This window comes from Crinia signifera, chromosome 1 (assembly GCF_055691185.1).
Source record: "Crinia signifera chromosome 1, ASM5569118v1, whole genome shotgun sequence".
NCBI classification, from domain to species: Eukaryota; Metazoa; Chordata; class Amphibia; order Anura; family Myobatrachidae; genus Crinia; species Crinia signifera.
In genome coordinates, this window is record NC_139217.1 from 164470560 (window position 1) to 164483693 (window position 13134).

Below are 13134 nucleotides of genomic sequence, written 5' to 3' on the forward strand. Positions count from 1 at the left end.
ATGCCAATTACACATAAGGCCACACACCATAATGCCCATTACACATTGTGCCATACATCATGATGCCCATTACATACTATATAACAAACCGTAATGCCCATTACATATTTGCCACATAAGTGCTGCTTACCTACGTGCTCATTGCTAAGGGGTTCTTGCTTGATGGCACCATAGTACCCATTACACATGATGCCGCACACCATAGTACCCATTACACATGATGCTGCACACATATTGTCCCTTACACATGATGCTGCACACATAATGCCGCTTACACATGATGCTGCACACCGTAATGCCCCTTACACATTAAGCGACACATTATGCGTAATGCCCCCACATACCGCCACTTATAGCGTCCCTTAAGCAATGCCCCCAAAAGTGCCACTTACTGTAAATTTTTATATGAACCTTCGCTGCTGCTGCAGGGAGAGATGAAGAGCGGTGCAGCTGCTTCTATGGGGAGAGGAGCAGAGTGCAGTGTAGAGCACGCACCCACTCCCCTCCTGGTGTCCCCTCTAGCCGAGTGGACATTTTAAATATTGTGCGCGCTGTTGTTGTGCGTGACGTTGGGGGAGCACGCCGGGCACCAGCACCACATGATTAGGGGGGGGGGGGCGGGGGGCGGGCTGAGGTGAAAGCAGGGAGAAGAATTGGAGCGGAAGCTGCAGGGGTGACAGTCATTGACAGCTGGGCAGAGAGCAGGGGGCTGCCCGGCTGTATTCAGAGCACTGCAGGTCACGGCTGTTTAAAATAATACCCCTTTCACAACAGAAAATGCAGGGATTTACCTGGGAATATGGTCCCCTTATACACCAGCCTAGTCCCTGCATTTTCTGGTGTGAGGGGGAGAGACAACCACTCCCCTCTCCCTCCCCCCTTTAACCAACCAGCTATATCTTCGGAACCAACTGACCCATTTACATGAGTAATATCATATTGAAGAACTTTTGAGTTGGCTTCAAATGATTTTGGTCCCGTGAAACTGGGCTGTTTGGTTCCAGAGAAATCTGACCTCAAACAACATAAACAGTCATGAAATTACATTTAAGAAATGAAAAAAAAAAAAAAAAAAACGGTTTAACCTCAATATCCCTGGAACCAATTAATCCATATGGATCCAGCCTGGTATCAGATTAAAGGCCCAGCGATTTGGGTTTGACTGAGATCAACCTCGAGCTTCAGTGATGCCGACGGGGAAATCGTTCCAGCTTTGCCTGGCGGTATCTCTGGTTCCCAGGGGGCTAGAGACACGGGGCTGGGCTCGTTGGAAAGCCCCATCCCTCAGCTACAAAATGGGCGAATGGGTGGTCCTGTGCACCCCCGGACCACCCCCTAGATTCGCCTATGGTTACTATGTGACATCTATTTTACATCAATCTTTAATGTTTTCTAGCAATTCTGTAACTGTACTTTGCAGTTTTTTACCAAATAAAGTATTTTGAAGAAAAAAATAAAACCTACAGTATCTAGATAGACAGTCAAATGGTCGACACCAAAAGGTCAACATGGTGAGACACATGAAAAGTTCATAATATATGTAGTAGTGTTTTTGCACAAAATTCCCCCATTACTGGCAAACTGACAACATGTTGAATTTAAAAGAAAAAGTGTTAAAACAAATAATTAAAACAGTGTTTACATATTTCTTGCCATTCATTCATTACGTTGACAAACAGTATGTGGACCCTGGGAATGCCAATGCCAGAAGAAGTATGAAAACCTAGTTAGAGCAGTTCTTTGCATCGCGCAATACAAATGTAAACATAATGATTTAATGATCATGTTAAAAGTTAAGGGGCATATGATTTTAGCCCCATTTCTAAGCAATCTGAGTACATCGTTTAGAAATGGATCACAGATTGCTCGGTGGGCCTTATTCTGGTTCATTCGCTCAGATGCGTGCACACACACTTGCGAATGAACCAAACCCTGACTTGCATATGGTTAGCCCGCACCACCCATTTGCACACCAAATTCGTTTGCAAAGGCTTGCAAACGGATGTTTTACATGAAGATCCATTCACATTCCAGTGGGAACCTCTCCCATCTTTCGATGATCGCCGATCATCGAATGATGGTGAAGGCACACGCATATGTAAGGACGGCCCAGACCACTCATACATATGAGCAGAGAAATGCAGGGAGTTAGGGGGGGGGGGGGGCAGCTGACATCCAGCTATGTCAGCTGTCTGCCAACTGCACCTGCATCACGACTGCATTAGCATATGCACACCCAGCATTTTCATGGGAACGCCCATGAAACGCAGGGTGTACACATACAGTATGCTAATTGTCCAGCCCGGCACCCCACATCCCTCTCCATCCCCCGCTCGCAAGGCTGGGAGCGTGCACTCGCAGACTTCTCACCGAGTTTGCACGTACCCAGCATATACACATGCGCAGAAATGCTGCTGCGCATATGCAAAACATCGTTCCCCCTTCGGAATTCGCATCCGAGCGAATGAACCAGAATAAGGCCCTATGTGTATGCATATCACCCATCACTTTAGATCCGTAATCCAGCCCGTTATATTATATGCATAAGAAAAGGCATTAAAACAAAGCTGCCAATGTTCTTACCTAGTGCTTGGCGTTTGGACAAATCCAGTGTTTACAAACACTGGGCATAAACAGGAGGTTTTAATACCATCTTTTCCAAGGGTGGCGAGTTCTTCAGTCATGCACTCATGAAATCCGACTGCACCAAATTTGCTGGCACTGAAAGTATATGTAAGAAATTCATTGTATTTGATGATATTTGGAGGAGGATATTTTGGTGCTTGACAACAGAGATGCAATGTTGCACACATCTCAGGGTTATTGAAGGGATTCAAGCTAGGTACACACTATAAGATATGTGCAATAACAATATTGTTAACGATATATTGGGAACACATTAAAAGATATGCACAATATATCTTTAACGATGTGCGCTCCCGTGTTCACGACTTATGAATATGACATAAAAATCTATGTTTTTGTTGACATAGGGATCATTCTAATTAGCTCGGTAAACTGTGAAGCTCACAGCTTACCGAACATCTGTGTCGCTGCCCCACCAAATACCCCCCCCCCCACACCGCCGCTGTGTAACGAGGACATCATTTGATGGTCGCCGACATCAAATGATTTCTCCTGCCTGCACAAATAAAAGTCAGTCTAAATTGATTTTATTTGCGGCCGCCCGGACGGGTGGCTGATGTCATATGACATCGGCCCACCCGTTTACCCATGGGAATGCCCAGCCTTTTGATGGGGACATGGGCGTTTCCATGGCCCAGTGCCATATTTATTCCCGCTGCCAACTCAACGTGGCTGTTTGCAGTTGGATATTGCACATGCGCAAAACCCCAACCATTGCGCAGGGGCCAAATTCAGATCTCTACTGATTGTTCAGTGTGTATGCAGTGTGAATGATAACCACGAACAATAACAATATTTTCATAAAACAAAATGGTCACTGGTAAAGCAAACAATATATCGTTATCATTATTGTATGCTGCGCAGTGGGATAAATGGCGTATTTATGTACATTGCAAGGAATTAATGTGCACTGTGGAAAAATGGCATATATTGTGCGCTGGGGTTAATGGAATATTAATGTGCGCTGAGGGAATGGTGTATTAATGTGCGATGTGAGGGAAACATTGGCATATTAATGTGTGCTGGTATAGGGAATGGTGTATTAATGTGCGCTGGGTGAGTGGTGTATTAATGTGCGATGTGAGGGAAACAAAGGCGTATTAATGTGCGCTCGGATGAATAACATCAATGTATGCTGGGGGAATGGTGTATTAATGTGTGCTGGGATAGGGAATGGCATATTAATATGCGCTGGGGGTGTAGTGTTTTAATGTGCGCTGGGAGGAATAACATGATGATGTACGCTGGAATATTAATGTGCGCTGGGAGTAATGGCTTAATGGGAGTAATAGCGTATTAATGTGTGCTGGGATATGGAATGGTGTATTAATGTGCACTGGGGGGGGAGTGGTGTATTAATGTGTGCAGGGATGAATAATGTTTTAATGTACACTGGGGGAATGGTATATTAATGCATGCTGGAAGGGGAGGAATGGTGTATTAATATGTGCTGGCAGGAGGGCTGGCATAATAGTGTGTACTGGGATGAATGGCTAATATTAATGTACTCTGGGGGAATGCTGTAATGTGCACTGGGGAGAACGGTGTATTAATGTGCACTGGAGAGAACGGTGTATTAATGTGCGGTGGAAAGGGAGAATGGTGTATTAATGTGTGCTGGGAAGAGAGGTGTGGCATATTAATGTGTGCTGGGAAGGGAGGTATGGCATATTAATGTGTGCTGGGAGGGGTAAGGGGGAGCAGCGGTTGTTTGTGCGGGGAGGGTGGTGCAGCGTAATGTAATCTTTAGGGGCTCTACCCGGGCAATGTGTCTAAGGGGCTCTAACTGGCACAAAGGGTGAGATTTAATAGGATGAGAGTTTCAGAAAGTGAGAGATTTGGTGAGAAATCTCCAGTTTTTTTTAAAGCGGCAATCATTTACACTGCAAAATCAAACTGGTTTAGCAGTGTCAATGATTGCCGCTTTAAAAAAACTGGAGATTTCGTACCAAATCTCTCACTTTCTGAATCTCTCATCCTATTAAATCTCACCCAAAGTATCTAAAGGCCCTCAACTTTAGTCTGATCACACATTAAAGTTTAACCATTAATCATTAGGTTGTTCTTCATTGTTATCTATTAGCATTAGGAGCCCTTTATATTGCCAGTAGCAAGTGTACCCTTGGATAGATTGGAATGAATCGTCATCTGATGGACCATTGTTGTCTAAGCTATGTTTTATTTTTCTTCTAATTTTCAAGAACCATAACCAACGGTTTAAAATAAATGGCACTTACCAATAATCAACTAGATATGTTAACCCGACATGACCACACACAGATGCCACTGTACAGATGTGTCCTTGATTTTTCTTCATCATTGCAGGCAAGAATGATTTGGTGGTCTTGAAGATAAAAACAATATATGCTTTAGCCATTTCTAAACCTTCTAAAAACAAAAATCCTTTTATTCCAAACACCATGCAATGAATTGTACCCTAAACTTTTGTGAGTAATACTGCTTTCACATTGCAGAAATGGGTAATGACACGGTATTCTTAAATGGGACTTTAAAACGGGTCTGAGCCTTGAGACCTTTCACATTGCAGGTGAAAACCGTTTTAAAAATCATTTAATACCATTCAAACATTCAACCCGTTTAACCTCCAAGGGACACGTTTCAAGCCATTGAAATAGAGCTGTTCAAACTGACAAAAAAACGGCTTTAAAACGTGTAGGACTCTGCTTTTTAACCGTGTTGAAATACCGGTTAACTTTAACCGGTAAATCAACTCTGGCACTTTCACATTGCAGCCTTAAACGTTTTAATATGGAAAAAAAACGGCAATATACCGTTTTAAAAGTGCGATGTGAAAGGGGTATAAGATAAGGTCATATAAGAGTGTATTACTTCCCAGAGTGTTGTGTTGCTAAAGGTTGTATCTGCTGATGCCATACCATAGACTGACATTTTTCCAACATCATGTTACATATAGAGGGTCTTGAAGAGTGATTAAATGGAGAGTGATAAACCACCAACCAATCAGCTAACTGTCTGTGGCTTAGCAGTCAGAAGCTGATTGGCTGGTACTTTATCAATCTCCATTATATCACTTTTCAAGCTAAATATATCTGGCTCAAGATATTTGCACTCATATTCATTGACAATCTGAAGTTAAAAAATAAGTCCAGGGCCATTTTTGATAATGAATAATGATCTAAGTTACCATGAACTTTTTTGGAGTTGGGACATGTTTGTTCTTTCATTCTTTAATAACAATATAATCAAGCGCAATAGCGTCGATGTGTCATCCAAAAGTCACACCTTAACAAATACTGTATTATCCTCAATTCTCCTCACATTGCTGAGAATTGAAAAACTCTGTATACATTACTGTACTTTGTCTCGTCCAATATACAGACCCAGAAATGCGCAAGGATGTTAACTTCAAATGTCTTCTCAATTTGATGATCTTGTAGCTGCAGAAACTCCACACCAAACACCACTCCTGCATTATTTATAAGGATATCCACATCTCCTATGCTTGTCTTTACCTATTTAAACCACAGAAGGATGATAGAACAATTAGGGTAAACTAGGTGACCCGAGTGAAAATTTTGCAGCTAAAGATTGTGAAATGTAAAACTGTTTTTAAATGTTATTATGGTCCTAAAACAGTAATGGAATACTATAGTATATTTGTGGGTTTAGCTTGTAACTATGGCCCTTATTCTGGTTGGTGCGGTAATATCCGCGTGCGTTCGTGCCGCCGATGTTTTGTGTCTGCGCATGTGCAGAGGCTTCTCTGCGCATGTGCGAGCGGGGCGTACGGCCAAATCCCGCATGAAATGTGAACACTCCGAACAGGGGGTGGAGAGGGGCGTGAAGGGCTATTTGGGCTCATTACCATATGCATACGCCCCGCGTTTCATGGGCGTTCCCATGCAAACGCTGGGCGTACGTATGGTAATGCGGCCGTGACGCACGTGTAGGGGGCGGACATATGACATCGCCGGATGTCAGCTGCCCGCCCAGATCCCTGCTTTTGCACGGAAAAATGCCCGTGTGGTCTGAGGTTTCGGGAGCTGCCTGACCACTCGGTCCTGCATTCGATGGTCTGCGACCATCGAATGATGGGGGAGGTTCCCTGAGATGGAGGAGGCGTATTCCGTGAAAAATACACTTGCGGTCCGTTCGGCCAGCTTCTTACCGCGTACGGACGGAGTTGGAGATCCGTATGGAAGGCGGGGTTTCGCACGCACGGTCCTGGCCGCATATTCGGATCCGGCCGCACCGATCAGAATAAGGCCCTATGGTATGGGTGAACCAAGCATGGCATGGTTAATAAAGGCTGTTGTATAAAGTTAAACTTTTTTTTTTATTTGGGATGTCAGGAGTATGGTCAGTAGAGGGGATGTGAACTCAGGAGGAAGTCTCTCCTCATAGGTACCACCTGTCATTAGTGCAGATACGTGATCTGCAGGAGGTACCTTGTCATTTACTCTCCATATGTATTTTTGAAAATAATTTAGCTAAAGGACACTCACAGTTGGTGTTAACCTTTGGTTTAATATCTTACTTTAAAGTTCACACTATTCATGATACTATTTATGGATGTACTTTTTTTTACAGTGTTCCACTTAGCAGAATTTCTTGTCTACTGATAGGGTTGGGGTGGAAATAACTCAATTTTGTTCTACCCCACTACTTCTTAGAGACTTCAACATATATTTTACCTGTGTTTTTATATGTCACTAGTGAACTTGAGCAGTTTATTTATTTAGTAAGTTTGTGGAGCAAATTCCTAATTGGACACAGATAAAGCAAAACTGGGTAATAACAAACAGTAATAGAAGTAGGAAGGCCCTGTTCGCAAGCTTACAATCCTTAGGGAAATAGGCATTGATACATAAGGATAGCAGTTTTCCACGGAATGGCAAGCGTGGGCACGGTGGGCTGCTTGATATCACATCACAGCAATGAAGAACCAGTGTCAAAAGGAAGAAAAATTGAAGAAAGAAAATATATGTTGAGTATGTATGTGGACTGTACAGTGTGTATGCAATTGAATAGGAAAGATTATGATTGTTGAGTGAACAGTTCTGGAATGTGATAAGCTATCCTGAAGAGGTGAGTTTTCAGGGAATTCTTAAAGATTTAGTGCAGGGATGGGGAACCTTCAGACCTCCAGCTGTTGAACTACACATCCCAGCATGCCTTGTTACAGTTTTGCTATGTGGTCATGCTACAACTGTTGCAGGGCATGCTGGGATGTGTAGTTCAACAACAGCTGGAGGGCTAAAGGTTCCCCATCCCTGATTTAGAGACTAGTGGAGAGTCTTATTGTGCGTGGTAGGGCATTCCACTGAGTGGGTGCAGCACGAAGAAAGTCCTGCAATCATACATGGCAAAATTGATAGACGTGGAAGAGCAGAGTTTGGGTTGGGAGATATTTTGACATAAGCGAAGATATGTAAATTAGTGTAGTTTGGTTGATGGCCTTATGTGTGAGTAAAATTATTTTAGATAGAATACGGGTAACCAGACAGAATGGATCTGCAACAAATGAACATCTAGCAAGATTAGCCTCGCAGCTGCAATCAGAATGGATCATGGTGGTGAGAGTCTCTTCTTGGTAAGACCAGTAAGAAGACTACTGCAATAATAAGTGCAGGAGATAATAAGAGCATGGATTAGAGTTTTAGAGTTTCTTGGGTAAGATATGGTCATATTTTGGATATGTTTTTTAGAGACCTGTAACTTGATTTTGAATGTGGGGAGAAAAGGATAGTTCAGAGTCACATATAAAATCTAGGCAGCGAGCTTGTGGGGTAGGATTGATTGTTGCGTTTTCAACAGTGATGAAGATATCAGGTTGGTAACTTCTATTGGCCAGTGGAAATATAATTAACTCTGTTTTGGAAATATTAAGTTTGAGGTGGCGAGATGACATCCAACATTAAACGGCTGAAAGGCATTCAGTGACATAGACCAATACAGAAGGTGACAAATCTGGAGAGGATAGGTAGATTTGAGTATCGTCTGCATACAGATGATACTGAAAACTAAAAGAGCTAATTATTTTACCAAGAGATGAGGACTGAGCTTTGTGGTACTCCACTGAAGAGCAATTAGATAGGTCTTCCTGGTGGAACTGTTTTATTTTTATGAACTTTGGGGAGTAAATATAGGGTTGGTTTAGCAATCTGTAGGAAGTCTAAACCTTTCTTTATGATCTTTTTATTTTGAATGCTTCAGGTTGGCTTGCAAAGCACATTTGGTTTGCTAATGGACAAAACCATATGCACCACAGGTAGGGCTGATGTAACATGCGCGGTACAGAGTGGACACCACACGACTGCAGACGGGTAAGAATAATATATTGGGGTGATGTGGGCCTCCTGGATTCAGGGCCCCATGTGCACCGTTGCACACTGCAACTCTATTTATGTACTTGTCATTATTTGCCTTGTACTGTGTCATGTTATTGCTCATTGATGTATTCTTTTAGGTGCTTAAGCCTTGAGAACTATTATTCCAGCAGTCACCTACCATATCAACACTCCTCCCCCAGTGCAAAATATACAGCGAAGACTGGGAAAAGGGGGGAAGGGGGTTATTTTGATCACATTCTAAAGGGTTCTCAGAGTTGAAAATCCATGTGCATTTTTCTAAATGAGATTCCGCAACTCAAAAATTGGATTTGTGGTTATCAATTGTTGAATGATCTTGAATTCCCCTACAATTACCCTGCTTGCTGCATGCTCCTGAGGCAAAATACATGCAAAAATCCTATACTACTACATCTTTTATGAGTTAGGGCCAGATATATCAAGCTTTAAATAGTGATAAAATGGAGAGTGATAAACAGCCAGCCAATCAGCTCCTACTTGCCATGTTACAAGCTGGATTTGAAAAATGACAGGAAAGAGCTGATTGGCTGGTTGTTTATTACTTTCCACTTTATCACTTTTTGTAGCATGATGCATCTGGCCCTTAATCATTTACTATGTATGTACAGTATAGTAAACTTTAATTCAGTGTCACTCAAAATCCATGCAGGTACTGTATGTGATAGAGACAGTCTAACATGATTTTTGAATTCATTACAAAAATACTTTTTGAGATATTTACTCTTGATACAAAAATAAAGGTATATATAATTTTTTTTGTTAACCGGTGGACCATCTGTGACTTTGCCCAATTGTTCTAAAACAACAACAGGAATCATTTTAAACTACTGGCCAAAGCTGCAGATCATCAACTTTAAAAAACCTACATTTAGTAAATCTACCCCCTAGTTATGGTAGCATCTTACTTTATATTTATGTCTGGAATACACATCTACCATTCTGGTATGATCTAACCTTCTCAGCTGTTGCATAAATATCGTCTCGCTTACTGCAATCCACCACAAATGAGTAGGCGGTAGCTCCCAGTTTTCTGCATTGCTCTGTGGTTTCTTCCACTCCTTCCTGTAAATAGAAAATAGAATATAACGGTTATTCCTTTATGTAGTGAGTTCTTCTTTAAAGTATTGTACAAACTAATCTCAGTCCTATTGCTACAGCTGTCCCTAAACAAGTGTTGTTAATGCTGTTAGTTAAGCATAGAAAGAGTGGTGTAAAAAAAGGATGGACTCTTCTCATTGGCCCTTATTCTGATCGGTGCATCTCTGCGTCTCTGCGCATGTGTGAGCGGGGCGTACGGCCAAATCCCGCATGATATGTGAACACTCCGAACAGGGGGTGGAGAGGGGCGTGAAGAGCTATTTGGGCTCATTACCATATGCATACGCCCCGCGTTTCATGGGAGTTCCCATGAAAACGCTGGGCGTACGTATGGTAATGCGGCCGTGACGCACGTGTAGGGGGCGGACATATGACATCGCCGGATGTCAGCTGCCCGCCCAGATCCCTGCTTTTGCACGGAAAAATGTCCGTGTGGTCTGAGGTTGCGGGTGCTGGTGGAGCACACGGTCCTGCATTCAATGGTCTGCGACCATCGAATGATGAGGGAGGTTCCCTTAGATGGAGGAGGCGTATTCCGTGAAAAATACACGTGCGGTCCGTTCGGACAGCTTCTTACCGCATACGGACGGAGTTGGCGATCCGTATGGAAGGCGGGGTTTCGCACGCACGGTCCTGGCCGCATAATCGGCTCCGGCCGCACCGATCAGAATAAGGGCCAGTGTCTATACAAATGTGTCCCCATGCATCATTGCTCATAGCGCTCTATTAAGGCTCCTACATTGCGAGTTGTAAATAATGTTATGGCGTGCATTACGTCCCACACTATGTAATACACAGTTTAACCACTGGGTTGCGAATGCGCAACGTTAAAACTACAGTGCTGATTACAATGCCACAGTAGACAGTGACATGTGAGAGGCTGGCCAATCACATTATTCCCTTTATTAAAAATTAAATAAAAAATCTCTTCTCCAAAATGCCATGCTACCTACTAAGTACTGGATTTTAATCACAGATACAGCATTGTTATCTTTGAAAACATTCCAGGTTTTGTTTTTATAAAATGGAAAGCAACATGTAATCCACTGTACCACTCAGTTATTATCTCATTAATATGAGTTAATAATATGCCCTTGCAATCACTCATTAATATTAATTCCCACTGAGCTCATTTTATGCTCATTTTCATTTTTATGTATCAAAGTACCTCCCCCAGCCACGCTGCCACCCATTCACGCTATTGACTCCTGTTATCTAGTGATTTTGCCTTTACTCGCTCCATACTGTACAGTATCTCATAAATATGACTTCCACATGGTCTCCATTGCTGTACTGCCATTCACATTATGCTGTATACTGTAGGATACAGGCCCTGGTGTCTTCTCCTTTCACAGATGGCTATAGCCTAGTGGGTTTGGTAATTGACTTACAATGTGTGTGTCTTGGGTTTGATCCCAAGCGGGTCACACAATTCAAGGGTCCATTGGCTATTAGAGGCATGCGCTTTACAGTTTAGGAAAAGCTACATTTGGTGCACAGAAAGTAGTATTTCACATTATAATTAGATTAGATTCAAATTTATTGTCATCACCCTAAAATCAGGGTGACAAAATTCAAGTTTTGCATATGTCCAAAATACGGTGTCATGAACCTGACTTGGTTCAGTCAGTTTCTGAGGTTTCTATGCCTGTTTGCTCCTAGCTGCTGCTGTTGCAGCTGCCCTGCATTCCCAGTGATTAAGTCTCCAGTGAACTTCCCTGAGTTCTGCAGCCTGATCCCTGACCCACACACACCTGTGCAGTAATCAGGTGTGTCTGTCTTTCCCCAGTGTTGATTAGTGTTGCGGCTGGCAGCCAATCACAGAAAGGCAAGGGGGATATAACTCAGGCCCTGGGCCTTCATTCCTTGCCTTGAACAATTGCTTACCTGTTCCCAGAATCTCCTGTGTCAGAGAAGTTTCCAAGGCTCCGAGATCTCCAGCGTACCCCTGCGATACTACCTGGTTCTCTCCATCTCCAGAAGACTCCTGCGATTCCATCCCTGCAGTTGAGTAGCCGGTGTTCCGCTACAAACATCATTTGGCTTTTCAGCCCATCAGTGACTTTCCCACCTGGTCCTGAGAACTGCCGACAGACTCTGTCGACTCCGGGGTTGACTACTCCCTGCTGCTCTCATAGTGACTACATCATCTGTCCTATACTTCCAGCAAGTACCCCGGGGCCTTCCCTCATCTGTCGACACCACGGTCGACATCTCACGTCGACATCCCCAGCAATTCCCAGATTGCACTTCCCTCATTGAGCTCTCCAAGTTCAAGTGTCATCACCCCAGCCTGCATCCAGAGGGCCAGGGCAGGGGGCCGCGACCTGCCTGTCAGACGCAGCTAAGTCCAAAGCTCCTTGCGGGGCTCCCTGGTGAATACCGCTGGCAGGTTAGACTCCGCGCCCCTGTTCCTGGTCTCCGCCAACACTCTGGTTCACAGTGCCCTGATCCTCCTGTGTATTTCTCATATCAAAACCTCCTGCGTTCAACTATCCAGCGCCCTCCACTGGTCCACCACGGTCACAGCCGGGAACACAAAATATCCTTGCGCTGACAGTTTGTTCAAGGCCGATGGACTCGGTTCAAGACCCCAGTGTGGGACCAGCGGTCATCCAAAATGTTACCGCTCGGATAGAGACTCAAGAAGCCACTCAGCAGCGAGTGATAAAATATCTTCAAGAGGTATCCAGTCGATTGGATACAATGCAGCAGTCATTGTCAACTCATGTGTCGACTGTCCAAAATTTTTTACCACCCACTTCCCATTCCAGTCTCCAATTGCCGGTACCAAGCAAATACGACGGTGATTCCAAAACCTGCAGGGGATTCATTAATCAGTGTCAAATTCAATTTGAACTGTTACCTCACAACTTCCCCACAGCTAGAATAAAGATTGCATATATCGTCTCATTGCTTTCCGGAACTGCCCTCGAATGGGTATCACCGCTGTGGGAGAAGTCTGATCCTCTCCTTGCAGACTATGACAAATTTATCGAGACTTTTCGCCGTATTTTTGATAGACCAGGTCGCTCAG

At 43.6% G+C, this 13134-nt stretch overlaps 1 protein-coding gene across 1 annotated transcript in view; it reads right to left on the reverse strand.

The window, feature by feature from the left end:
* Window positions 1-13134, reverse strand: part of LOC146063628 (17-beta-hydroxysteroid dehydrogenase 13-like) — a 142349-nt gene that overhangs the window by 46080 nt on the left and 83135 nt on the right. The window contains exons 2-5 of the mRNA XM_083176195.1: window positions 9954-10061; window positions 6009-6140; window positions 4884-4990; window positions 2584-2721 (exon numbers count right to left, since the gene is read on the reverse strand). Coding sequence (XP_083032321.1) covers window positions 2584-2721; window positions 4884-4990; window positions 6009-6140; window positions 9954-10061 — 485 coding nt within the window. The remainder of the gene's footprint in view (window positions 1-2583; window positions 2722-4883; window positions 4991-6008; window positions 6141-9953; window positions 10062-13134) is intronic.